Here is a 27,519-nt window from a genome sequence, read left to right as displayed (position 1 = left end):
TTTCCTCCTGTCTGCTTATTATTCTCCCCGTTCATTTCCTCTTCTTCTATTCCTCATATTTTTCTCCTTCCTCTTGTCTTTTCTTTTCTCTTTTTTCTTCTCCTTTGCCTCTTTTTTTCTTTCTCCTACGACTTTTCCCATGTCTTTCTCCCTTATCTGAACATCGGTGTACTTGTTAATGTTGTATCAGTTGTTGAAGATGTTGTATCAGGTGGAGTTAACTGCATTTTCACCTTTTATTTTTACTGTATTGTCCAGATATTTACAATAAATGAACATGCTCAACAACAAAATATCAGTTTATTTTCATTTTAATGATATGTTGCAATATTAATTACAAATTCCACCATAAAAACTCCTTGAAACTGAGGAGGAAGCAACACAACTATGGAGGCAGATCTGGGCAACAAGAGCCAGGATGTGGAGGAGAGATGTTACATGTGTCTAAAAATGTGTATATGCACGATTCAAACAAAAGAATAGCTAATTAGCAAATTAATGTTTCTAACTTCCTAGTACACCACAAGGTTTCTACGTAGTCCACTTTAAAAGTTAAAATTTCTACATAGTCCAGGCAAATTCGGGAAAAAAATAGGACAAAAAAATTCAAGGAGTTTTACAAAAACATTGGAGATGTTCTCATAGGGATGAATGATTTGTATGAACACAGATCTGTGGAAACAAAGCGGTTTTTGTTCTACTGAATTTTAAGCATACCTGTTGTGGTGAAATGTTACTTTTCAAGAACTACAGAACACTCTTGCCAACTTTTTACAAATTTACTGTTATAAATGTTGGAGGAAACTTTCATCTGGCATTTTCAGTAATGTTGATGAAAAATAATGCTGAAATACAAATTACAAATGTTGGCAATATAAGCAATGTGGTCTTTGTGTAATTCTAATAATGTGTATTTTACATTGTCTATGTAGATGTTGCTTTTAAAATAATATTGTCAAGATATGCACAATAAAAACCACCAACACATTTAAAAGCAAGAACTTAAGAAATACCTTTATTGCACATTGAAATTTCCATTAATTTCCACATGTTTTAACGAAACACATTTGTAAGACATTGTAAGAAATGGGTGAATTAAACAATTTAGTGCACAACTTACGATGACATAAACCTGTAACGGTCATAAGGACATTTTGCATTATAAAAAGAGGTATTTTAATCTTCGGAGCTACTAAAACTTTTAGCAACAAGTATGAACAACATTAAAACCACGAACTCTACAGTATTTACAGTTTGTCACAGCTGCATCTTACATATGGTTAGAGAGGGTCAAAGACCATGGAGTGGAAAGACTGGTGGGAAGGGAATACGTGGAAATAGGACATGATGTCGGGAGTGAAAAAAGTCATACCTGGTAAGACTCAACAGTGCATATATATATATATATATATATATATATATATATATATATATATATATATATATATATATATATTCAATTCAATTCAATTTTATTTATATAGCGCCAATTACAGTCAAATTGTCTCGAGACGCTTTACAGAACCCATATGCCTGACCCCCAGAGCAAGCCAAAAGGCGACAGTGGCAAGGAAAACACCCTTTTAACAGGGAAAAAAACCTCGAGCAGAACCCGGCCCTAATGTGGGGGGACCCATCTGCCTGCTGGCCGGGCGGGTTGAGAGGGACAGAAGAGGTAGAGAGATAGAGATAGAGGGGTAGAGGTAGAGATAGAGGGATACAGATAGAGGGGTAGAGATAGAGGGGTAGAGGTAGAGATAGAGGGATACAGATAGAGGGGTAGCGATAGAGAGGTGGGGGGTGGGACACAAGGACCATAAAACACAGCCACACATCTGAAGCATCCAGCATCCAGCTCTGGGACCAGGGACACTCGGAGAAAGGACACAGAAAGAAACAGAGTGAATGTAATGCAATAATGGTATATATAGTAAATACATAGGTAGTTAGAGAAGGGCTCAGTGCATCCAGAGAGGTTCCCCAGCAGCCTAGGCCTATAGCAGCATAACTAGGGGCAAACTAAAGGGACGTCAAGAGGGGAAGTCAGTTGTGCAAATGAAAACACCAGCTCACCCCGTCAGGGTCACCCAGTCAGCCCTAACTATAAGCTTTGTCGAAAAGGAAGGTTTTAAGCCTGGTCTTAAAAGTAGAGAGGGTGTCCGCCTCCCGAACCCAAACTGGGAGCTGGTTCCACAGGAGAGGTGCCTGATAACTGAAGGCTCTGCCTCCCATTCTACTTTTAGAGATTCTAGGAACAACAAGTAAGCCTGCAGTCTGAGAGCGAAGAGTTCTGCTAGGGTAATATGGTACTATCAGATCTTTAAGATATGATGGAGATTGGTTGTTAAGAGCTTTATATGTCAGAAGAAGGATTTTGAATTCTATTCTAGATTTAACAGGGAGCCAATGAAGAGAAACCAATATAGGAGAAATATGATCTCTCTTGCTAACTCCCGTCTATATATATATACACAATACAAGTAGTGACATCATGATCATGGACATCTAACGGGTGACTGACGATTTTTAGAGAAATGTTGCTATCAACACATGCATATCAATTTTTGCTGAAGTTACCCCATTAGGTTTTCTATTTCCGCCACTTTTACCATTAAGTAACGGTGAATTTAGATTATCTACATCTAATTACTGTATAAAAATGTATGTCTGCCATCATGTTTTCACACACTGCACAGCTGTAACATCTTCGATGGGATCCAGTTCTCCTCATGTTCACCAACCACTGCTTCAGTCTGTTATCACCACCTAAGGGAAATCTGTTAGGGGAAAAAGTCTGCTTAATTGATTCTTTATTTTTTTAAAGAAATAAAAAGGCAATGAAAACTATCAAGAACAACATCTGTAAAGGAGGGGAAGGAGGGGAAAACATACATTAAAAATAGCACTTAGATCCACAAAGTGAATGTAATATTATAGTATTATATAATATCTATGTCGTCAAACAGGCTAATTTTTATCTGTAGTTAACTATCAACTGATCAACAAGCCATGGCAATGATAAACCGAAACTGATTAAAACAAGACAACAAACTCTAAAATTGGAAAATGCATTCATTAGTCCACAACAAAAAATGACAAAACAGTAATTAGAAGACAACTGAATCTAAATATGGATGAGAGCCAAGTTTAGTGTTGAATAAGCCTCCTGGCTGCTTCTTCAAAATAACCTGTCCCTTAACTATGACTCCGTATTTCTATTTAATTGTAGAATATTATCCAGATATTAGACACTTGATTGTATTGCAGATTTTGATGCTTTCAGGTTGGCTTCACTTTTCAGGGCCAGTTCCTGAGTGTATCTTTCTTATACAGTCTATGCTCAATATGTCCACATTTTAAAATACAAGCTATAGCAGGGGTGTCAAACTCATTTTAGTTCAAGGGCCACTTTGAACTTCAGTGGGCCGGACCACTTAAATTACGGCATATTAACCCATGAAACTCCAAATTTTTCCTTTGTTTTTGTGCAAAGAAGTATGTTCTTCAAATGTTCGCATTTAATAAACAAAACATTATGAACAACCTGAACTTTGTTCAGAAAAATTAATTCAGTTTCAGCAATAGTATGCCTCAGTTTATCATTTATACATTCTAATTTATAGATCAGTGTTTACAAAGGCACAGAACATTTTGTCATGATCAAAACAACAGTCGGACAGGAAAAGACAAAAAACATTAAAAAAAAAAACAAGACAAAATATAACAAAAATGGGACACAAAATGTAAACAAGAACAAAACAACAAAAAATTAGACAACACGAAGCAAAACAGAAAAGAGACAAAAATTGGGCAAAAAAGTTACAAAGCGCCAAAAAATGGACAAATGACAAAAACGAGACAAAAAAATTACACAAAATGATACACAAAACAATGAATAAAGCGAAACACAAAATGAGAAAAATAAGACAAAAAATACAAGTGTGACAAAAAGGAAATAAAATGACAAAAGCAAGAAACAAAACGACAAAAACATGAGACAAACTATAGAAGTCAGACAAAAAAACCCACAAAATAATACAAAAATGAGACACAAAGCGACAAAAGAACAACGAGCAATATAATATTTCACTTTATGATCAAAACAACTTGTCTAGAAATTATTTTAAATTTATAGTCCGCAGCTAATGTCTTCTCTGTAATTTTTACTCTTTACAAAATCGTCCCACAGCCACATGTTTGACACCCCTGAGCTATAGAGTTAAATAGAATTTGGATGTATTTTTTGCCTGCATTGATCATAATATTGACACTTTTATATTAAATGAGACTGGTGTTATTACTCAACATTTACTGACGGTTTTCAAGCCCTGCCGCCTCATAGGATTGATTCCTTAAGAAATTGTAGATACATGAATGCAACAGAGGAGGACTTTTCTCTTGTTATAAACATTGTATGCGTGCTGCATTTAAAACACTAATCCAAACATGACTCAAGACCTAAAAGTTACCATATTATCTGTAATATGTGACATATGTGTGAACTGACAGTGGAAAACAAGGCTACTGCACACAAAATTTCCCCTAAAAGGTTAAATTATGTAAAAAAGATCAGGGTAAGCTCTTGAACATTTGCCTTTTCCGCCTTGTTGTCAGCAAAAACAAACACCGACACCGCCCCTCCCCTTCATAGTAGGCTAGGAATTGCTCGTTTTGAACACCGGCGTCTGCTCATTTTCCAACCTGGAAAATGGTGTCCTATAAAACCGAAACTTGTCACGAAACATTAAGCTATAACCATAGTTGGTTAGTATTTGTTTACAGACATTGAATGACAATCGAAATGGTTTTGATTTAATCGCTGAAATCCAGGATACAGTTTAGTACCCGCCCCGTTAAGGTAAAACCGGTTTACTCCAGTATTTGAAACAAACGCACGACGCAGCGCAGGGCTCTTCAGTGTGGAGCGGCAGGAAGTGCCAGTTCATTACTGTGAGCGAGCGATGGAGGGGGGAGGAACGGTGTCGTGGATGAAATATGGGTCTTTTGTGTCCTTACTTGTGGTTCTGTTGGCGCTCTGGTTCCGGTCACCCCAGAATGCAGAACTGGACGACCGGCTGGACACCGTCCTGTCCTCGCTGCTCCGGGCGGAGCGGAAAGTCGGGATGAATAACGTCGCCAGACCGAAAGTGGCCGTTGGTACGTGTGAGCTAGCTAACGTTAGCTAGCCGAGGCTGATTTAGGGGCTGGTGGAGATTCTGGGTTAATAATCGATTAGGTCTGATACCAGTGGCATCCAGAATAGCTGCCACTGAAGCAAGTCAGCTGCTCCAGACTAATATCAGCCACAGTGACTTCATTTATTGCTCTTTTAAGCTAACAAAACTGCAAAAATAGAAGTGAATTGTTAACTCTGTATGTTGTAAATGGAATTGGCTAATGTTGATGTTGCTGTGTTAACCTAAAACAAACTTAATGGTGTACTGAAAATTTTTGTAAAAATTAAAATAATACTGAGAAAATGATATCTAGTGAACTGATCATCACGTTAGCTGTACATATAATATAGAAATTATCAGTCGATTTCCTGCATATTACTGATCAATAAAAAAGCAAGCAGATGTGAGCTAATGTTGTGTTTTGAAGCCCAGTAGACTGAGTCCAGGTAGGTGAACAGATAATGTAATGAACCAGCTGGATACAGAGTCATCATGACTGTCATGTCTGTGGGACCCCTCAGTCCAGGCCTGCTATGTTTGAATGGAAGAGGGCCAAACACGGATGCATGGAAATATAGGCAAGATGGCATCAATATTTGCACAGTACATGTGATCTAATAGCCAAGAGTGTAGACAATGTGTGACGTGCAGGAAAAATAAATCTAAAATCTTGTCTTTTGGACAATGACAAACACACTAAATAAATCACATTATCTGATCAACCTTTACCCAGTCCAACAGCAGGCTCAGCCACACTGTCCAACCTGTATGCTGTAACAATTGCTAATTATCTAATAGTAGATGAGTTAACATGCTTAAAAACTATACCACCACGACAAATTCTGACTTGCTGACATTCTGCAAAAAGCACCATGAAAATGCACCACTCATAGCAACCATTACATCAAATTTAAACAGGCCTTTTTGTTTACAGCAGAAATAAATATCTAATAGCTGTGTAAAGCAACTGTAGATGGAGCAGAGCGAGTCAAATATCCAAACTTAACTAAAATGTGAGATCTGCTGACACTTTTTGACTTTTGGCATATGTTGACATGCTTCTTGCATGGATGCATCATTGGTTATGCTAACCAGCCAGTCGGCACTTGTTCTGACTTGACAGGAAATGTGTATAGCTTGGAGCTATGCAATGATGAGACACGTGTTCAATCCAGCAGCAGAAAATGCAAAATCATCCACGCTGGCAGACAAATGTTGCATTATAGTAAACCTTCTTTTTCGTTATTTGTACTGTTCAGTTTACTACAGTGTCTAAAAGTAAATATCAGTGTGGTTCTGTATCTTCTCACTGTCTCCTTTTTTAAAGACATGTCTTTGATTTTTTTGGCCTCATTTTCTTAGTACGTATGCCTGCTACGGGTGTCTTTTTTGCATAATCACCTTTCTTTGTTTTTCTTTCTCTGCCACTTTCCCCTCACTCACAGGTTTTGGAGGTTGTGTTGACCTGATCGTAGACGGTGTGTCGTTGCTGAATAAGATAGGCCTCCTTCCCACAGAGAAGCCCCTGCATCATGACTACTTAGAAAATGCTGAGCAGCTGTCACAGAGCTTTGCCTACTTCTTTGCACCGGGAGCTGCTGCAGAGTAAGTGATATGTGTGTGAAGAGCAGCTCGTTTAGACGTTGTGGTCTAGTTCAGGAAGAGAATCCTACATGTACAGTGCTGTAATGAAAACACATGTCCACATAACTCGGTGCTTTTGCAAATATTCAAATGTTTAAATCTTCTCGTTGGTTGGATTTAGCCGAGTCTTCCTGTTGATCTGTAATGTGGGACGTGGCTGCTCACTCTCAGGCTCTCGCATGTTTGGTTCACACACTATAAGATGTACACACAACAAATGCATGCAACTACACGCTTAATCTTAATTTTTTTCTGTTCATATGTCTCTGTTAAAGCATTTAAAACCCTTGCCCCTACTCAGTGCATATCTATATTTGTTGCTGCTGGTATTTCCCAGGTAGCTAGTGAAAAGGCATTTTAAAGAGTTTGGTATTTGTGCAGCTGAACTTATCTCCCCTCTGTCCTCCGTCACTGTCGAATGCTCCTGTTCTGGCGCCTGTTAACCTTTGTTCATTGTCTGGTACAAACCCCGAAAGGCAACAAGCCTACAAATTCATCAGGGGCAGCAAAGGCAAGAGAGGATGAACAAGAAAATCATGTGTTAGACAGATAGACCTGAGCTTTAGCAGCATTTACGCTTATTTGTCTTGCCGTTTATGGCCTGTTCTTTGTAGAATTTGAGATTGTTGATACTTGATGTTCACCAAATGAGGACTAAACATATTTAGGCAATGTCTGAGATCATGATTCTGAATCATCTAAATTAAAACAAAAAAACAGTAAATAATATGAGAAAAAACAGAGGAGATGATGGAATGTCTACAAGAACCAGATTGTGCGGTTTATTTTTTATTAAATAGTGCTTTAATTTTTGCCGTTAGCTTTGCTTCTACTTGGTGTTTTTTAGTCCACACTTTTTGAGATACTGATGACGAGGTGAGCTAGAAATAACCCTATTCTACAAGTTGCTACTGTTTAGCTAACCAGACTAACCTCATAAAATAGCATTTATGCTGCTTTTACCACATCGTGTTACACTAAGTTTGCTTTAGATTGCATGATTACTTGATGTCTTGATTCACACATCTTTTTTTCTGTGTAATGACTCCACCTTTAGTAATCAAAATAACAGGACAATGAAGCCAGAAATATTTCAGGCTTCATCAGAGTAATACCAATTTGAACTGGATATGCAGGAATCTCAAAACAAGTTTTGCCACATGTAGCCTTAATCTTTAAAGCACAGCCAGACATCATGGAAAAGTTCACAATGTTGTTTTTTTATCAGCTCTGCTTCCCGACCATATTTCTGCTGCTTCCTCTTGTCTGACTAACTCTCACCTGTTTAGTTTTTTTATTTATAGCTGTAGTGTATATATCCATCCATCCATTATCTATACACCGCTTATTCCTCACTAGGGTCGCGGGGGGGCTGGAGCCTATCCCAGCTGACTCGGGCGAAGGCAGGAGACACCCTAGACAGGTCGCCAGTCTGTCGCAGGGCTACATACAAAGACAAACAAGCACTCTCACATTCACACCTACGGGCAATTTAGAGTTACCAATTAACCTCAGCATATTTTTGGACTGTGGGAGGAAGCCGGAGTACCTGGAGAAAACCCACGCATGCACAGGGAGAACATACAAACTCCATGCAGAAAGATCCCGGGAAAGCCGGGACGCAAACCAGGGATCTTCTAGCTGCAAGGCGAAAGTGCTAACCACTACGCCACTGTGCAGCCCCTTAGTGTATATATGTTTATTATTTTTATTTCATTATTGTTTCCCAATTTATTTCCTTTAAATGTTCTTATCTAAATATACTTGGTTGGTCTACTGCCAACAAACTCATGCACATCAGTATTTCAGATTTCCATGGAGCTTTGTGGCATAAAACAAGTCTGTGTTGTAACTTCAAGATAAACTTTAACAGTAGTAGCAGTTGGGACATTTTTCAGGTGCAGACTTTGTTTTGAAAATTCATTCAGAATGTGATTTGAATGCTACATTTCCCTGTAATTTCAGTAACACACATGGCATACAGACCAGCTCAACAAGGCTCTCTCTTACAGTCACAGTGTTGAAAGTGGGGCAAGGCGAGCGGTCTTTTATAGTGCACATTTCAAGCACAGGTGCATTTCTAAGCTGGAGTGCAGGGCATTTACGTGTACATGAACATCAGTGCCATTGAAGCCCTTGTCAAACAGGCTTACACAGTACTCACTAAGTTCGAAAGTTCCACGTAAATCTCTGTGTGTTTTGCAGTAAAAGAAAGTTTTATAAGCAGTTGATAAAAGAAAAGCATGATATACCTGGGAACCATCCAAGAAAGTTTCTGATGCTCCAGATAAAAAAGAAACTCAGCATTCGGAGCAAGTGAAGTACGTTTTACGCATCAACAGTGTTTGTGTAATTCCTGTCACCAGAGTTCCACACTGCAGGTTTAAAATGACGTAGAAATTGCATTAAAGAATTAGACTACAGTAAGAATAAAAACAAGAGGGAATGTTGTAACTGCTTTCGAGTTCAGATCTTTCTGTTGTAACGTTGTTTCATCATTTCCCTTTCTTCGTCTTGCAGGCGTTTTATGCTAAATGACACCTTCTTCAGTGAGCTGGTCGAGGGGGCCCGCGACTTACCTGGAAACAGATGGTCAGTAGGCGGCAACGCTCCAGTAATGGCTGGTCGCATGGCAACCGAGGGATGTGATGTGTTGCTGGGGGGAAGTTTCAGCCCTGATTTTACTGATGTCCTGTCCCAGCACATTACAGGTAAACCCATGCAAACACAAACACCGTCAGTGTTTTCAAGAATCTGTTCATTTTGACTTTAAAAAAAAGTCATCATCCTGCCCCCCTAAATTCCTCTTTGCCGCTGTTTTTCACTCCCTCTTCTTCTTTTCATTATCATTTCCACTGACATTAATTCCACCTCACCTGCCTGACTGTCCAGTGGCAGGTCATGTAGTAGAAGAGCCAGACATTCATCTGATCCTGGAGTATCCGTCTGGTGCAAGCTGGGGCCACTATACCTCACGTAGAGCCAACAGGTATGTATTTGTAAGCTATACTGTATCAAAAGATCATACAATTTCATGAATGTTGTGCTCCGTGCTTGTGTTTAGGACTCTGAGGCATTTGAGGCTAACTTTGTTTGGCTTGTGTTTGTAGATATATTATCCACAGTGATGACCATAACCCCTACCTGTCCTCCATGGAGGAGTTTGCTGCAAAGCTGGATAACTTTAGACCAGATCTACTGGTGGTGGGTGGGCTGCAAATGATGGACAACTTCCCTTTTCAGTCAGGTAAAGAAAAAACTAGTGGCAGTCTTTTATCTGTTGCTGATGTGGCCCATCCAACGTTGGTGTCATGAGTGAAATGGGATAGTGCTGAGCATTCAACCCTGCTAGGAACTGCTGGAACTTCATGTGGTGATGTGTAAACTGAGCTTTAATACAGGTGTTTAATTAATTTACAATACCTTTACATTAAATTAGCTCTATTCCAAGTTATTATAAAAGGTCAAATTTGGCCTTCAAGCGGTTAGATTACTCTGTGGCACTTTGAGGATTAAACTGTGAGTTTCCTGCGGATTAAAAAATGAGTTTAAGATTAAGATTTAAGAGTAGGATTACACTGATATGATTCTATATCTTTGGGTGTGATTGTATTTACACTGGCTATTATTTTAATAGTTATACGGTGACAACATGCTAAGATAGTTAAGCTGACACTGCATTAGTGGTGTTCAGCTAATGGAGATGGAGCGTAAATAGAGACATCTGGTCATGACTAGTTAATTAATCTACACTCAGCTGTTGAATTTGGCTTGACCTCGGCTACATTTAAAATATTAACGAAGGCTGTCGATATGAACAGGAGCTCAAAGAAAGAGGGAAAAGATAGGCAGGTATCACACAGTATTTAACAGGCAGAGCATAACTAACTTCCCGCTGTGAACCAGACTGTTTGTGCAGCAGATCAGCTGTGTTTTATTTAATGTGACAGTCCCTTTGTTACTGCGATTTTCTTCTTCCTCATCTCTCTTGTCTATCTGTCCCTGCTCTTCAACCCGCTCTCCCTCTTTACCTTTTATTTGTTTGCCTTTCCCTTCACTAATATCTTTCCATCTCTAATATCTTTCCTGCTAAGCCCTGTTTATTTAATCTCCACCCTTTATTCACTCTGCCTCACTTGGCGTTTTTTTCTCTTTGTTTCCTTCACTCCTGTCTGATGACCTTTAGTCTAAAACTCCTCCCTCATCTTTGATCTTCTCCTTTCATCATTCAGGTGAGCGAGACGCTCTCCTCTCACGCCTGGCAGACCTGTTGTCCTCCTCATCTCCTCAGATTGGCGTTCATTTTGAGATGGCCAGTTTTGTAGAAGAGAGTATAATGGAAGACCTTCTTCACTATGTCATTCCACACGTATGTATGAAAGAACAATTAAATTAATGAATTCATATATATATTTATACTTGTTACTCAAATGAGGGAGACTGCTCAACACGGACGTGAAAATACTGATCATCCAAGAATGGAAATAAGGTGAGGTCCAATCCAAAGGTACAGGTAATACAAGGTAGTTTGAAATTAGATTTCTGTAGGTAAATTTGCTGAATACATTTATAAACAAAACAGTCTGACTCAGTAGGAAATGTATTTGCCTTCCGGTATTTGCATAGTTTGATCTGTACATGCTGATATGTAAAAACATTAACAAAGGATTTCCCCTTTTTCTTACATTCAATTTCTAATTTAACAAGACTGTTGAAATATTCTAATTGTATTAATAATGATTATTGATAGATAATAAGTATTGTCGTGCTTTTGTAGTGACTTTATTCCATTCAGTTCAGCAAAAAAAAACGCTGTTAGTCAATATTGTGTACCAACACATCATCATTCACTGCTTCAGTATAGTTGGGGTTTTTTTGTTTGTTTTTAATAATTTAATTTTTTTTTTTAAAAAGATAAATTTCAGTTAATTGCAGTTTAGGGATTCATCCTAATTATGCTTTTGTTTTTCCAGGCTGACTCATTAGGGATGAATGAACAGGAACTTCCCAACCTGCTCAGTCTACTCAAAGGCTCCAACATCACAGTGTTGTCAGACCCAAACCCTCGTGTAGCCACCGTCCTCGACCAGATGAGGGAGGTCTATCGCATTTTGAACCAGCGCTCCAAGGAGGGCAGTGAAGAACGTGACACGGACAGTGCTAAGAGTAAGCCGCTGACCCGACTCCACGTCCACACACTGGCCTTTCAGGCCATGATTGTAACTCGTGGCTCCCAGTGGAAGAATACAATGTCAGCCACTGCCAAAGCCTCACTCACAGCAAACCGCCACGTCTGTGGTTCAAATGACATTGATCCCACTAAGGCGAGGCTCATCATGGACGACTCTTTCTCTGTTAGCCGGCGGGAGGGAAGCCAGCGTATCCCTCTGCAGGAGACCAGGCCTGTCAGCTGCTGGGACGAAGATGACTATGAGATCTGTGTGGCACCAGTTCTGGTGTGCACTGATGTTTACCAAACAGCAGGTGGAGGAGACAACATCTCAGCTGCTGGTCTGGTGCTGCAGATCTAGTGCAGGACATTCAGTGGTATATGTGTGTGTAGTGCTAACTAGATGTTGGCAAACATTGTGACTCTGGAAACTTGATCTCAGTGTGATGCACACTAGCATCAGGTACCAACGCAGGTATCAGGCTAATGCTATCACCTTTGCAGCTATTGGCCCAGGTGGACAACAAGGAAAATGGATCTCATGAGAGTCACATGATGGAGTGCAGTGGTTTTTAATCAGGTCAGGATACCACATTTTGAACATGCATAAACTCAGTGTATATTTTTTAAGAAGATAAATGAAAAACCAGTAACTTCTAAAGCGGCTGTTTTGCTAGTTGACCCAAGTCTGTGCTAAATAGATTGTCTGCAGTCGATTCTAGTTAGGTGTGTTTGTGTTTACATTGGGTGGGGACACGGTCACTGATTTAATCCCTCTTGCTTTCACATTTTGCACATTTAGTATTTAGTATTCACGCTGTCAAAGCCCCTTTGTATCCAGTTCATTTCATTTTTAGAGCCAAAACATACAGCAAACACCATCCTGCTGTGTCCCAGTTAGACTCAACAGCACCAACAAATCACTGTAGTCCATCATCTGACTCTATGGGTTTTCATGGCGGCTTTTCTCTATTTCTCCAAGGCCTTACAAGGCTTGACCTTTACTCAGGATGAGATAAGGAGGGATGAGGTCTGGGTAAAGTCAAAGACCCTAGGTTGTTTTTATAGCGCTACATTGGGTAGTCTGTGTCATGGCGTGCTTTAAAATAAGTTCTCTTTGTATTAGTTAAACCTGGGACTCTGCTATGCAGCAAGTGTATACAAAAGATTCAGAAACAGCTGGATCTTCTGTTTCTTGGCAGCACATTCATTAGGTGTTGTCACCTACTTGAAATCTGCATTTCCAAGCCTTTGACCTCTCTTGCCTTTGAGCAGACCAACCTTATGCTGAAAATGTGCCACATCTGAACCATTGTAATGAAAGACTGTCCTGCCTCTTTCCTTTCCTATCTCATTCTTTAAGTCTAGGAAACATTTACAGTAGAGAGCTCCTGTTCTTCCCAGTGTATGTGAAAAGTGTGCGTAGTGGTTTGGGTGTGTTTGTGTTTGGATTGTCGTTCCTCTGTGGTTCAGTTGCAGTGCAATTATGCAAAATTTATGTTAAAGAGACCACTGGTGGTAGCTGGATATGATGTCAAACTTTTCCTCTCTACCTCTGTTTCTCTCTTTGTTTTCCTTCTCTTTTTCCATCACCCATCTCTCTTCTCTGTCCTTCATCATAATTCCATCTGTCATATTTCTTCTTCTCCTTGTCTTGTCTCAGTTTATGGCTCTTTTAAGGACCAAATAACGAGTGTGGACTGCCCAGACAGCATAGCTCCAGAGAGAATGATTCTCACATTCTCATATGATGTGGCTAAATTCAGTGGAACAAAACAATGTCATCTTTATTATTTTAGCAGGACATTGTAATATTTACTTGAAGCCATGATATGTTAGTTGCCATGACAGCCATTAGTCTGTGGAGCAGTGGACCACTCTCAAATGACATTTTCCATGTTTACTTTGTCTCACTTGATGTCTGGCTACAAGAATGATCTAACATGGTGTGTTGGTGCCTGATGCCCTCTCACTTTTCACACCCACACTTATGTTGTTTCCATTTTTTAAAAATTGATGACATTGAGGTGATCTATAGGATTAAGTGGGGCCTTGTCTCTACATGACCATCATCACACCTTTTACGGTTGAGATCACTTACATTCAGCACTATTTACTAATGCAACTGGACTAACTGGGAATGATATCAACTCATCTTCTTTTTCACTATGTACAAGTCAAACATTCCATCACAGACCAGGTTAAGTTATTGTCTCCTTTCAGAATTACATGTTTCAACATGTGTTTGAGTGGACTACTTTCCTTAGTTTTCTAAAAAAAAAAAAAAAAAAAAAAGAGCAAAGCCCACTTTCAATAAGGAATATTTTCAATTTGTTACAAAGTATGAGGTTCAGTAAGAAAAAGATGAATGTAAAGGAGGAAGAAATCCCTTTAAATCTTTTCTCTGTATCAGGACTGTACTGATTTGATGCTGTTTGGCGAAAGTCAAAGGTAAATGAGCCTTATTCAGTTTTTACTTTGTGTTTAGCGAAAAAAGATTGTTTAATACAGACTTTTTCTATCACTAGAATTATGTTGTTTTTTTCTGATGCCATTGTGGTGAACAGTGATCAGGAGCCAGGAGTAACGGGTTATGTTTTTACTGTGAACTGAAATCATAGCATGCCTTCATGCTCATAAAGAACTGTTTGTGTTTGCCACCACTGTGCTTATCTACTCTCTAGATAAGTCATATCACCCATGTCCCAACGTTGTGTTTAACTGTTTTCACGCATGTTGACTATTCGATGCAGAATCACCTGAGATAAAATGCTATGCTGATTACGCAATCATTGCTATGTTTTTTTTTTATATTGGGCTCATTAATTGAGAGGGTTCATGATCATTTTGGCTGCAAAGCACATTTTTAAAGCAAATACTTAATGCAAGGAGGTGTTATTTTTGTTGAAATTCAGTGAACTGCAGTCTGCTGATCTAGATATTAATGACAAATACTATGCAATGTCACATCACAGCTTCGTCACAGCATAATTCACCATAATGATGGTTGTTTCTTTCCTTCCCACTGCCAACATTTAGTACATTTCATTTCATTTGGAATTATATATTTCATATAGGTAATATCCTGGTCTTTCTCCTGTTACTAGTCTTTATTTTTCCATTTCTCTTTTGATTGTATCGCTCAGGTTTTACAGTGACAGGCTTCTATCTGCAGCTTGAGGAGGCTTTGCACAGTTTCAAATTTCATAAAGCCTAAATTTTATTACTCCTGCATGGCATCTTTGTGCTGTAAACAAGCCTTTTAAATCTCACATACTGTGAGTCCGCTGCAGAGATTGTAAGGAGCCTGGACTATTTTAAGAACCGGCATGTTGCCTCTATTTTGAGCCCACATTCTGGGTTTAGGGCAGCAGCAAGCTCTCCCTCTTAAATACAGCTTTTCCCTCTCAAAAACACAAACACATTTCAATACCTCCGGATTACCTCAGACAAGCATTTTAACAGTGCACGCCAACAGTCTGAATTAACAGTAAAGTAATTAATTCCATTCAAATGCAAGATTACAACCAGTGTTGTTTAAATTAGCTAGTAAACCAGAGGGTTACCTGCTGTCTGAATTAATTCACATTTACAAAAAGTGGATTTATTAATTTATACTGTACATGTGTGCTGTAATTTAAGCGATTCTGGAAAAATACATATGTAATACCAAAAGACTGGGCTTAAAAATTATGTAGTCAGAAACTGGTGCTTCTTCTCTTCCACATTTTACAATCTCATAAACAAGAAATACTGATCTGAATTAAGGGAGGGTTCTGGAAGCACAAAGCCAGAGTTGATTGACAAAAATGTACATGTATTTATTAAACCATCGCACAAACACTAGTTTGTTACAAAAACATATGGATATGAACACCAAACACACAAATTGTGTATGTAATATTTCTCCACAGTTCTGCTGACACTCTGTGTTACTGCCTACATGTCAGGGTCAATGGCCAGCTGATTGATTACGTCTTTGTAATAGATAACGTTCCTCTCATGGTCAGCAAGTCCTGTCAGCATCTCTTCCATCTCCTCCTGAGTGAAAGGCTCTCCTGGATTAAAGACAACCATTAACAACACAACGCAGTGGAGGTTTAAAGAAAGACGAGGTCAGACATAAAATATATCTGTGGGATAATCTTCTTTTCACCACACAAAAGCTTTACCTTCCTGTGTCATATACTTTGTCAACTCCTCAGGCTCCAGGTATCCTTTATTGTCTTTGTCCAGAACCTGGAAACACAGCATTAGTGCCTTTATGCCTTAACAAATGCATTTAACTAACACTGATGTCAGCATCGCTCTGCTGACAGTATCTCAGAGGCTGCTTCATTTAGATACTGTGTCGCTGCTTGTGCAGAAGAGTCAGCTCTGCAGTTACCAGATAAAACTCTCAGACTCTTAAAGTGACCTGTTAGCAGCTCATAAACTGCAACACTGAACAACATGAGGAAACGGCAGCTGTTCTCACCTCAAAGGCCTGAAGCAGAAGGTCCTTGGGGATGGGAGGAAACCTGACAGACAGACAGACAGACAGATGAAAGCTCAAATTATTTTACACCAGTCACACAGCAGAATATGGTGGAATTAACATAGACTTTCTCAGCAATTTCTAAGCTCCACCTCAGACTGTACTATTTTACTAAGAGGTTCTGAAGGTGTTCACTGGTTTTAAGTGATTTTGAAAAATTGTAGAAAACATGAGGGCAAAACTTTTCATTTTTAGAGAACAATGATCTCTTTTAGCAGATTTTAACACAGAGAAGCACTCAGAAAGTGCTACAGAAAAAATGCACAGCTGCCTAAAAATGTATACCAATGATGGCTCATTTGCTCCCTCTGTAACATCCAGTAGAATGATAAACTGTATAATAAATCCTTTGCTTGCTTTTTTGAGTGGTGACTTCACTTACATATACAGAAGACGGTATCATGAGGATACACTAGAGATAGGAGCGTTATCTTACTTGTGCTCCAACAGCACTTTGGTCATGGCTGGGAGGAACCTGTCCAAATGGATATATCCTGAGTGGTCCTCTTCCACCTGGATGAACAGGACAAAGCTGCTGGGTTTCAATTCCTGACCAGGCTCTGAATTTTCTAACAAACCTGGTGCTCCTACTGTCAAAAGCAATTTTTCTGTACGTTATCTCTTTTGGGTAAATGCCATACTGACTGTAACATAAACTAACTAGAATTTGAAAATATTCACTTGAAGGTATAATAGATGCAGTACTGGCTAAAATATATAATACATTGTTTTTAATAACTGCACATCTGAGGAAGCCTCTGGTGACTGGCTGATTTATTCATCCAAGATAAAAAACTAATTGTGAGTAGACGGTGCTCTGACCTCCGCTATGAAGTCATGTAGGTCTGCCTGAGAGGGGAAACAACCCAGAGAGTAGATAATGGTGCCAATCTCCCTAGAAAACACACACAAGAAATTCATTTAAAGACTCATCTTAGTTCAGGAGCCACATTCAGCCCAATTTGATCTCAAGTGGGCCGCATCAGTAAAATCATAACATAGCACAGCATAATAACCTATAAGTAACAACTCCAATTTTTTACCTTTGTTTTAGTGCAAAAAAGTACAATTCTGAAAATGTTCACGTGTAAAGAATTAATTTTTTGCAAAACATCATGAACAACCAGAAATTTCTTAAGAAAAATAAGTTCAATTTCAAAAACATTATGCCTCAGTTTATCATTTACACATCACAACTTACAGATCACAGAGTGTCTACAAAGACAAAACATTTAGTCTCAGGTATCTGGAACTGAACAATATTATATTTTACTTTATGATCAAAACAACAAAGAAAAAGGCAAAAACAACAAAAGCAAGACAAAATATTACAAAACCAAGACACAAAGCAACAAAAAAAAATGGAGAAAAAACACAAGTGAGACAAAAAAAGACACAAAACGACAAAAACAAGACATAAAACAATGAATAAAACGAAACACAAAATGACAAAAATAAGAGAAAAACACAAGCGAGACAAAAAGGAAACACAAAATGACAAAAACGAGACACAAAATGACAAAAACATGACAAACGACAAAAGTCAGGCAAAAAACAAGACAGAAACAACTAAAACAAGACAAAATATTACAAAAACTTGCCACAAAATGACAAAAGAACTATGAGCAATTCCAGTATTCTACTTTCTGATCATGGTCTAGAAATTATTTTAAATTTACAGTTGTACAAATTTACAATTTGCAGTTAATCTCTGTAATTTTTGCAATTTACAAAGTTGTCCCACGGGCCAGATTGGACCCTCTGGCGGGCCGGTTTTGGCCCGCAGGCCACATGTTTGACGCCCTTGCTCTACCAGATCCCACTACCCAGTGAATGGTCTTGTCCTCGTTTTGTGTCAAACCACCAACTTTCTCACTTGTCATTACCAGTCTGAGCTGCTTTCTCACCTTGTTTACTGATGGAAAAGGTTGGATTAACTCAAGTAGCGACAAGCAGGTTTCAGTTTACGCTCCACCTAACAACTGTATTTTAAAAACTATGCATTCATTTTGTTCACTTGATGTATTTCATGCTCAGTTTAAAAGACAACTGAGCATGAGTGGTGAGAGATTCTGTCTCAGAAGCCCACAGATGGAAAGATACTATAGAGTAGATCCCTGAACCAACTGTGTTTAGACTTGTCAGGATCTGTTCTAAAAACACAGGTTAATACATTGATCTTCACTCTGGTGAAGACTAACAAAAGCTACAGCCTGCACACAAGTCTTGATCAGACAGTTGATCAGGAATGCACTCCATTTAGGGTGTTGCATTAAATATGTCTATAATGAGGCCTTACTACATTTAAATATTTTAGAGGAATGTTAATGAAGTGTTCCATCACACTAGCTATTTTGATTTTACAAACTAGCAATACAGTTGGCTTATATCATTTGATGCACTTCCACAGAGATGTTTTCTAGATGTTGTGCGGCTGATTAGGGGTCTTCAGGTTGGAGTTGTACAAAGCTCTGATGACAGTTTTGAGGTCTCCAAAACACTGATTGTAACTTGCAAGACACAGACACCCTCTTTACTTCAAAGATCTGGCTTTAAACTTTCCTTTTTGATAAAGCTTATAGTTAGAGCTGGCTCAGGTGACCATTGACCACCCCTTAGTTATGCTGCTAAAGGCCATGATGCTCTGAGCACCTCTCCTCTACTCTCTTTCCTCTCTTCATACGTCTATATGGCAACGCCGCATATTGTTAACCTCGTGTCTTCTCTCTCCTGTCATTCGTGTATCTCTGGCTGCAAAGTTACACATTTCTGATCTGTGGTTATTTTGCCTCACTGACCCGCCCAGTGTTCATTTCTTTCCCATGTATTTTTTTGTCTGTATTGTTACGAACACAGGTATCTGTGTGCCATCTGGTTTCTGGGTGGTTTTCTGTTAGGCCTTTGTGTGGAAGATTGCATGTGTGGGTTCAGCTGTGGCTGTTTTCAGAGTCTCTCCGGAACCCCAGCTGCCAGCCATTCCAACTGATGACTCCGGAGCAGACGACCTGCTCTGCAGCCTTGTTCTCCCCGCCTCCCAACCTTCCTGATTGGGCCACCCTCCAGCTCCCCTCCACCTCTAACCAACCGGACACAGCCATCGCCACACCTGCAGACTATACACCTGCAAGCATGCTCTTCCTCTGGGCGGCTGGTATCTGTGACCAGTCTGCCCTGGTGCTTCTCTGTGAGTGTTATATTGTTTGTATTCCTGTGATCTGCTTCGGTCTGTAGACACTCATGGTGGGTTCTACAGACGCTTTGGGCTTCTGTTGGCGGCTGCTACTTTGGTGTGGAGACTGAGGCTTCAGGTAGCAGTCCGCCAACTTAGTGGAGAAGCCGCTCGGTATTTGGAGTCTTCGTGAACTGTGTTCAGTGTGTGAGTGTGAGGCACCAGTTTTGTTTAGTTTGTTTTTGCACTCTAGTATTGGTTTTTGTTACTTGTGGTGTGTGTTGCTGATGTACTTATATTTGGCTAGGGAGTTTAGTTGTTTTGTTTTGTGTTTTAGATAGCTAAGAAACTCTGTTAGCCTTTGTTTTGTTATATTCTGTTCTTTGATTTAGAACCCTCATCAGTCTTGTGTTCTTTATTATCACTTTTATGTCCCATTTGCTACTAAGCAACAAATCCCTTCACCTGAACCAATAACATTCTGGTTATTTTGTTGCATCCAGCCAACCCCTAGAGGTTGGATTGTAACCGTATCCTCTGTACAATGTCTGTCTTCCCTGAGCCTAGTTCTTCCTGGCTCCAGGTTTCTTCCTGTTGAAGGGAAGGTTTTAATTCTCACTGTCACCAAAGAGACCTCAAAGGGCATCTTTGCATTTTTTGGGCTTCTCTTTACAATATAATTTCTAAGGTCATCTCTTTTCTAAAGTGAAGTGCATCAAGGCGACTTATGTTGGCATTTTGTAAATAAAACTTAACTGAACTTGAATATAACTATAAACAAAGAGGCCATCAAGAAATGAAAAAATGCTTTCTTTGGTGTTATTTTAAAGATAATGAGCACAGACCATATTTATCTGGAGTAGCTACTTCAAATGAAAAAATGTGCATGAGTACATTACTATTAATATTTATGTATTTTTACTCTGCCAGAATTTTGAATGCAGGGCTTTTTCGACAGTGTTTTTACTCTGTAGTGGTCATACTTATACTTTCACTTTTACTTACTCACCTTACGTCCACTGTGTTGTTAGCCGCATTGTCAAACGTCTCAAAAGCAGCTTTGATCCTCTTGTGGACGTCTGACAGTTTGGTCTCTGACAGACAACAGAGCTAACAGTTAGCTAAACTGTTGGTGCAGCTTTAGCAGAAATGACTTTCAACACCGAAACATAATTCTGAAGTCAAAATTAGTAACACTAAAAATGTTCTTATGTTGCTGTCTAAACATGAGAAATGTTAAACCAGCAGACATACGTAGCTAACTAGCACGAACCTGCACTCTGGTTGTTGCTCTCCGCCATGTTGTTGTCACGTCGCTTAGCAACCGCCGGTGTTTCGTCAGTTTGGCTCATCATCAAAAACCTTCACTGTCTCAGTACACAATATCGGTTCATGTAAACTTTTTTTGCCCATTTTATTTACAGTACAGCGTCTTTGTGTTTTTAAACGTAATTTGTTTTAATTCTAACAAACAGAAGCATAAGATTGAACTGGGACAAAGAAGAGGACAAAGAAATGTTTGCTTTATTTTTTCCAACTGTATAAATGCAAATGATTAAAAAAAAGTCAACAAAGCGTTTCAACAAATAGGAAACCCTTTCATACTGTAAATACATTTCAAGTTTGCAGACAGACTGAATTTTACATCATATTACTTTTAAAGCTGTTTTAACGGGGCCTTTTAACCTTAATTATAAAGATGAAAAATTTGAAGTCTGTGGTCACAAGCCTGGTGGGCAAAGGCTATAACTCATTAAGCATTCATTTTACTTAAACTATTGCTGGAGTGTTACTAAGATGAGCAAATTGCGAGAGATGACAGCATTTATGTCTATGACATATAGCATGCCTCAGCAGACTGGCTGAACTGGTCTGAGATCAGACTGGTTTAAATAAATAACAGTCCTCATGTGTTCCTTGTGCATAATAGCTAAATGGAAAATGTGCATTAAAAGTGGGACAAAGATGATAAGGCCCATCGATGTGCACACGAAAATGTCTACTGACATTTGAATAAGTGTACCAGTAATGTCCAGGAAAACGATGCAGGGATGAAAAAACGAAACCAGTGGAGGTATAAGCAATGACTCAACATAGTAAAACCAAATACATTAAAAGCATGGCCAGTTTCTCAGGGATGACAGAAAATGGCAGACAAATACAATTAAAGCAATAAAGTGTATTTAGCAAGTAGAAAGCATTCAAAAGTCTGTAAATGATGGATGATTGCATTCTGAATTTACAACTTTTCCCTTTAACAGCTCTCGTAATCACTGCATTCAGAGGAAGACCATATTAATACAGTGACAGGAATGCTTTCAACACAAACTTCTCTTAAACCATCTACATGCTTGACAGTCCACTAAAATAATCTCTTAGAATTCAGATCCAGACAAAAAACATTTGTGGGGAGACTGATTAAAAAGGCCAGATTGACTGAGTGGTTGTTTCTCTAATAAGTGTGCATGTATTTATATCTCTGGTTGGCCCTGATGTACAGGGACTTGGTGGTGCTGCTCCGGATCTGCTGCAAGGGCTTCTGGGATTTCTTGTCTCTCATGTGCATCTATTTGCTTTATGGCTTCTTCTTCTGTCTTTACTTCCTGTTGAGGTTCTTCTTCTGCTAGAGGCTGAATCTCATTCTGAGCCTCCTCAGCTCCTGCATTCTCCTCATCAGCGTTTGGTAGCTTCTCCTCCACCTCCTGCTCTGAGTGGTGTGCATTGTTGTTGCCTGAGTCCTTTTTGGAGGAAAGTGTGATGTAATGTTACTGCAGTCAACAACAATGAAGCTGATAATTAAAGTAGATGTTGCTCAGTAAATGCAAATGTGTGTAATGTATTATAAAATAATAATGTACCTGTGTGTGAGTCAGTGGAGGAGAGAGCAGCTCAGAAGGTGCCAGCAGGCCGTCCTGGTTTAGATCCTGAGTTTGGAGTAAGAAATCTACCAAGGACACCACCTGAACTCAGGAGACATGTGCACACAAACACATAAACGTAGTGCAAGTCAGATTAACGGGCCAGAAAGTATGCAAGTACACACAAATACCCTGTCAGTCCAAACACACCTACAGTCTCTTCTGCTCACCTGCTCATTGGCCTGTGCTTCAGGTCTATGATGGGAGTTGTAGTCTGACAGTAGCTTCATCATCTCCAAGCCGTCCAAGAGCCCACTACGATCATAGTCATACAGGCCAAACAGGAAGAAAATCTCTGAAACAAAGCAGAGTGACATGTTAAATTCCACCTGCTGTGAATGCACAGAACGAAACTGTGAACATATACAACAAACTTTTAGACATTTTATCAGCTGACAATAAACATTTTAAAGATAGTACATTTCCATGTCAGACGTAAAGAGTTTGAAATTCAAAATGCTAAATGATAGAAAATTACTTTATTAGAACCTGAGATGTCCTTAAATATCTTCATCACCAACTGCCTGTATAATTAGAGTTAGAATTAAAGTGTGGGGTGCTGTCTACCTTGTTCCCAGGTGTTGATCTCCGGTCCTCCCTGGTCGTTCTTTAGACTGGACTGAATGTAACTCTGTAGAAGCCTGCAGTGTACACAGTGTAGATTTTAGAAAAATATTAAGGTATTAAGTATTAATACTGAAGAGTCAGATGTATTCAGCCCTGTAAGGAATGATTCATACTGGATGCACAATCTGTGAGAAACAATAGACAAAATATCTTGGGTGCATTTATTAAAACCAGCACTCCTCTATTCAGCGAGGTAAAGATCCAGTTTTTGTCAGTGAACTAAGCTGGCTTCAGAGACCATATATCAATACAGCTGCCACAGTTTTCCATCAGAAAGGCTGTCTGACAGCAGTGAAAACATTCCAAATACAGCACATAGTTTAACTGATGTGGATTTTTCTTTTAAATCTGGGCCTTTTTTAGGTGGGTAAAGTACATTTTATTGCTGAAGAAATCCACAGCAGTTCATTGTTTAGCTGCTGTGCTCCAAACAGACCTTCATCTACCTCTGTACTTTCACTTTAAAGAAACCAAACTATCCCTTTAAATATTAACTATAGCATCATTGCCTGCAGAAAAATGACACTTCTTCCTACTGTGTACTGGTAGATATTTAGGTGGACAATAAAATTCTCTTGAGTGTTTATATTTTTCTATGTAACAGGTACTAAACAGGTAGAATTATACTGGATGATATTTAGCCACAGCAGGGAAGAACTTTGGAGTGCTTAAATAGGTCTTGACACACATGACTCAACATAGCAGAAGGAGGTGTGACCTCATTACAAAGCAAACAATTGAAAAGCAAGATTACTTATATATTTGTTGACCTACTTAGTTTTTGGAAGCTGACTATGCTACATGAAGCAGAAGGCAGTGATGACAGTGATACTGTTTGAGCCAGTCTGCACTCCGTCCTGCTCAGGAGTAGAGTGTCGCGTGCTTTACGCAAGACTTAAAACGGCATTCGGACAAGATACAGATTCAACAACTGAAGCTGCTCCAGTGGTACCCCAGAGGAAAATGTTCTTTGTCGCAACAGAATCGTGCAGGTTAATTTATAGACTAATCAAAAAAATAAAATTGGATCTCACTGATATCTCAAGAGGCTGATTGTTACAAACAAGCATCAGTGCAGTGAGAAAGAGATGCTTAAAAAAAAAAAAAAAAAAAAAGCTTTTGAACAGTTTAAATTGGGATCAGGCTGAGTTGAGAGGAAGGCTCAGGAGCTGAATTTAAGAAAAGTGAGAAAATGGCCTCAGTCTCTGTTTGATGTTAAATTGAGCTGTAGGAGAAATATGCTGGACATTACTTTGTATTTTTCACCTTTCTCTTGATTCAGTGACAACGTGGTCTTAATACTTGATTAGTCAAAATTCATTCAAAAATGCCGTCTATTCATTCAGACTGCTTCAGAAGCCGCAGCCACACTATCACAAACACATATTCTACGGCACCAAGTCTGGTTTCATCTCTCATATATGTGCATGTTCCCATGAGGAACTGAACCTCTTATTTATTATTATTATTATTATTATTATTATTATTATTATTATTATTATTATTATTATTATTATTATTATTATTATTATTATTATAATTCATACTAGTACAATACAGTGATGGAGCTAAGATGCTATTTGCAATATGTGTGCTGATCTTCGCAGAGGAAAAATATATCATAAACGCAACATGAAGCAGTGAAATGCACATTTAATCTTATCAATATATGGTGCAGGCCACATCGTCAGAACAACAGAGCAGCCAAAGTCCAGACAGGAGCTGCAGAGTCCATCAAAACTGACTGCAAGCTATGCAAATTTGGATGGTGTTTGCACGTAACTGACAACTAAGCCAAAAAGTAGTTTAACAAACAATGCACAGTAAATATCTTTATTCTATGGAACAACTGTATCACCCTCTGGATAAAAGGTCACTTCAATATTTAGACATACAGCAGGAAAACTGGCAGAATGAGCTTCCTATCTAGTAACTGCGTTGATTCTCCTGTTTCAAAGGAGGCAGTTTAAAGTAGTTTTATGGCTTAGAAAGACTTAGATGTTGCACACAGTCCAGGTGCCACTCACCTGCGTTCCTCCTCTCCAGAGCCAAAGGGATTGGGCAGTGCTCCTGAAGGGGGATGGGCATCTACTGATTCCTCTCTGTAGCATACACAAATAAAAACTCCCATGAAAAAAAAATTATCAGAGAGCCTGTTTCCTTTGTTTCGTTTTCACTGAATCTCCTTAAGTTGTTCTGCCAAACAGTTACAATATTGAGGAAAAGAAGTTTGTGTTTTTAGCTTTAGGCCGCGCTGACAACACATTTGTGTCCAAAATATTTATGACTTGGAATGTAAAACGTGAGGTTACCTTTGTGTCCCAGGCAGCCCCGGTGCAGCCAGACTCAGGTGTATGAGCAGAGACAGAGACAGAACACAGGACAGCAGCCGGTCCAGGTGGGACTCCATGAACACACCTGAGAGTACGCAGACTGGTTACACACCTCATATCACATCTGGACACATCATCCATTCATCTGCCCACAAACAACACTTTAACTGCAAGTATTAACATGGCAGGAAACTAAATTAAGCATAACAGACCTGCAATGTACAGGACTGGTACCTCAGGATTTTGATTGCTGGAATAAAATGATAATGACATTTCTAAATAGGTAATGTGAGAATTTGAGTGGTGAGGCTGCTCACTGCGATGGAAAGTCTTTATTTCATTGGTTTACGATTTTCTAGTAGGTATATTCTTATTTTCCATGTTTCACATATGAGCTGTGTGCTCTCATATGTGAGGATTTGTTTGTCATTCACTCCTGTTTATGCTGGGGAGGCCTTGCAGGTCTTATCTTGTCTCCTGAAGGTCCACACAAATAATTCCTCATTACAGTTTCTTGTTAGTGGAACAGTTAGACTAAACCATTTTCACCCTGGTTGGATGAGTATGAAAGACAAACGTCCCTATGAGACTGAGTGTGACTCTATACCTCTGGCTCTGGGCTTCTGGAGGCCTGAGTGTGATTCTGGTGGACATTTATTATTTCTGAATCTACTTTATGTTCCACAACAGTCACACAACACCCGTACAAAGTTGGTTTTCCACTGCTACAGTGTTCTTACACTTACACAAACACAGAACAGCCACTGTGGCACTACAGCAGCATGCAGCTTCACTTATGGTTCACTAAAATCAATTAAACCCTCTGCATCTATTTATAGCCCAGCACTGTCCATCCACACAGTTCCGGTGGTCAGTGAAATTGCTAATGTGTTTCTAGTCCATTAAGACAACCGGATGTTAAATATGTGAAGTAAATTGAGGTGAACTGCTGCCTCAGATGTGCGCAGCGCTGCTTTATCCGCACTGAGCTGCGCAGCGCCGCTTCCTCATATGAAGACACATGACCCAGGACAGACCGCAGCAGCCCACTGCAGCACCGCAGCCTGGAGGCTCCTCCTGGGCTGACCTGACGCTTCAGTCGTGCATTAAGGCAAATATAATGATAAACATGTCTGGTTGTAAAGCGGTCGTCTGGACTGGAGGTTCGCTGCGCTGCTATCAGGATGAATATTTTGTCTGCGGCCGGAGGAACCACTCGGTAAACGTCCTCACGGTGCCGGTGAACGTACCTGTCTGCGGTCGGACGGTGAGCGGCGTCATGTCTTCTGGTTACAGGTTCACATCTGGAGAGCACCTCTGGCCCGCTCCGCCCTGCTCGCGCTTCCCGGTCTGCACTGCGCAACAGCGGCGGCACGCGCGCCCCCCCGGCTGCCACGGAGACCGGCGCGTGTTTTGGTCAATGACAGGGTCCACGTGGAAGCGGCGCCGCCGCCGCGTCACTGCGGCTGCGCAGCCGGTCGCTCTTTGTGCTCCTCGATCCGGGTTTTCCGCCACGTCTTCACCGATCCGGTAGCGCCGGTGGAGGAATAAGGCTCAAAGCTCAGTGTAGAGTTTCAGGTCCGTCTCTGTGAGCTGCTCTAACACGAGTGTAGTGCAGAAACAGACAGAGAGGGTTTGTTATTATACCTCTGATTAGAGTTATATTATTATTTAGCAGTTCATCCTCCAGCTGACGGTTTAGGTCCAGACTCATGCACTGTCAAAAAATGATATATTTGTTCTGTTATCTGTTATCTTACACATTTTCTCTGCTTTTTTAAATTACTGATAATATCTAGAAAAAATACTGAAAACGGAAAAAAATATTAATTTGCATGTTAACCATAAAATACAGGTCAAAACTGTAAAAAAAAAAAAGTTTACATTAGAAATCTGTATTTTTTATAAATAGTATTTTTTGACAACGTCACCCTATTTTTGCTG

General features: G+C 39.6%; 3 protein-coding genes across 3 annotated transcripts; 1 reads left to right on the top strand and 2 right to left on the bottom strand.

Moving 5' to 3' along the window:
- Positions 1-2,572: 2,572 nt before the first annotated feature.
- Positions 2,573-14,780, top strand: adpgk2 (ADP-dependent glucokinase 2). Its single transcript, XM_023295478.3, has 7 exons — positions 2,573-5,157; positions 6,623-6,782; positions 9,342-9,532; positions 9,714-9,810; positions 9,932-10,068; positions 11,054-11,190; positions 11,795-14,780. The coding sequence occupies exons 1-7, from the start codon at positions 4,962-4,964 to the stop codon at positions 12,350-12,352; spliced, it is 1,476 nt and encodes a 491-aa protein (XP_023151246.2). The 5' UTR covers positions 2,573-4,961; the 3' UTR covers positions 12,353-14,780.
- Positions 14,781-15,791: 1,011 nt separating this feature from the next.
- On the bottom strand, positions 15,792-21,021 carry efcab2 (EF-hand calcium binding domain 2). Its single transcript, XM_023295477.3, has 7 exons — positions 20,971-21,021; positions 20,707-20,791; positions 17,351-17,423; positions 16,965-17,041; positions 16,469-16,511; positions 16,164-16,230; positions 15,792-16,049 (listed from the first exon to the last, which is right to left on the bottom strand). The coding sequence occupies exons 1-7, from the start codon at positions 20,996-20,998 to the stop codon at positions 15,931-15,933; spliced, it is 492 nt and encodes a 163-aa protein (XP_023151245.1). The 5' UTR covers positions 20,999-21,021; the 3' UTR covers positions 15,792-15,930.
- Positions 21,022-21,203: 182 nt separating this feature from the next.
- On the bottom strand, positions 21,204-27,019 carry cgref1 (cell growth regulator with EF-hand domain 1). The gene is made up of 7 exons (XM_023295476.3): positions 26,826-27,019; positions 25,555-25,660; positions 25,270-25,344; positions 23,183-23,256; positions 22,786-22,910; positions 22,556-22,657; positions 21,204-22,435 (listed from the first exon to the last, which is right to left on the bottom strand). Exons 1-7 carry the CDS (start codon positions 26,854-26,856, stop codon positions 22,169-22,171), a joined length of 780 nt encoding a protein of 259 aa, XP_023151244.1. The 5' UTR covers positions 26,857-27,019; the 3' UTR covers positions 21,204-22,168.
- Between the last annotated feature and the right edge of the window lie 500 nt (positions 27,020-27,519).

The sequence above is a fragment of the Amphiprion ocellaris genome, chromosome 1 (genome assembly GCF_022539595.1).
Source record: "Amphiprion ocellaris isolate individual 3 ecotype Okinawa chromosome 1, ASM2253959v1, whole genome shotgun sequence".
Lineage (NCBI taxonomy): Eukaryota > Metazoa > Chordata > Actinopteri > Pomacentridae > Amphiprion > Amphiprion ocellaris.
This window is presented reverse-complemented; position numbering and strand designations above follow the sequence as displayed.

Coding starts and splice junctions, on each gene's coding strand:
- efcab2 (XM_023295477.3), bottom strand. CDS start 20,998: ATGGCGGAGAGCAACAACCAGAGTGCAG. Junction 16,512..16,964: donor AAAGTGCTGTTGGAGCACAA/GTAAGATAACGC, acceptor TCTGTCTGTCAG/GTTTCCTCCCATCCCCAAGG. Junction 16,231..16,468: donor TTCTGCTTCAGGCCTTTGAG/GTGAGAACAGCT, acceptor CTGTGTTTCCAG/GTTCTGGACAAAGACAATAA.
- cgref1 (XM_023295476.3), bottom strand. CDS start 26,856: ATGACGCCGCTCACCGTCCGACCGCAGACAG. Junction 25,661..26,825: donor CACCGTCCGACCGCAGACAG/GTACGTTCACCG, acceptor GCGTACTCTCAG/GTGTGTTCATGGAGTCCCAC. Junction 22,436..22,555: donor CTCCACTGACTCACACACAG/GTACATTATTAT, acceptor TCCTCCAAAAAG/GACTCAGGCAACAACAATGC.
- adpgk2 (XM_023295478.3), top strand. CDS start 4,962: ATGGAGGGGGGAGGAACGGTGTCGTGGATGAAATATGGGTCTTTTGTG. Junction 5,158..6,622: donor CAGACCGAAAGTGGCCGTTG/GTACGTGTGAGC, acceptor CCTCACTCACAG/GTTTTGGAGGTTGTGTTGAC. Junction 6,783..9,341: donor GCACCGGGAGCTGCTGCAGA/GTAAGTGATATG, acceptor TTCGTCTTGCAG/GCGTTTTATGCTAAATGACA.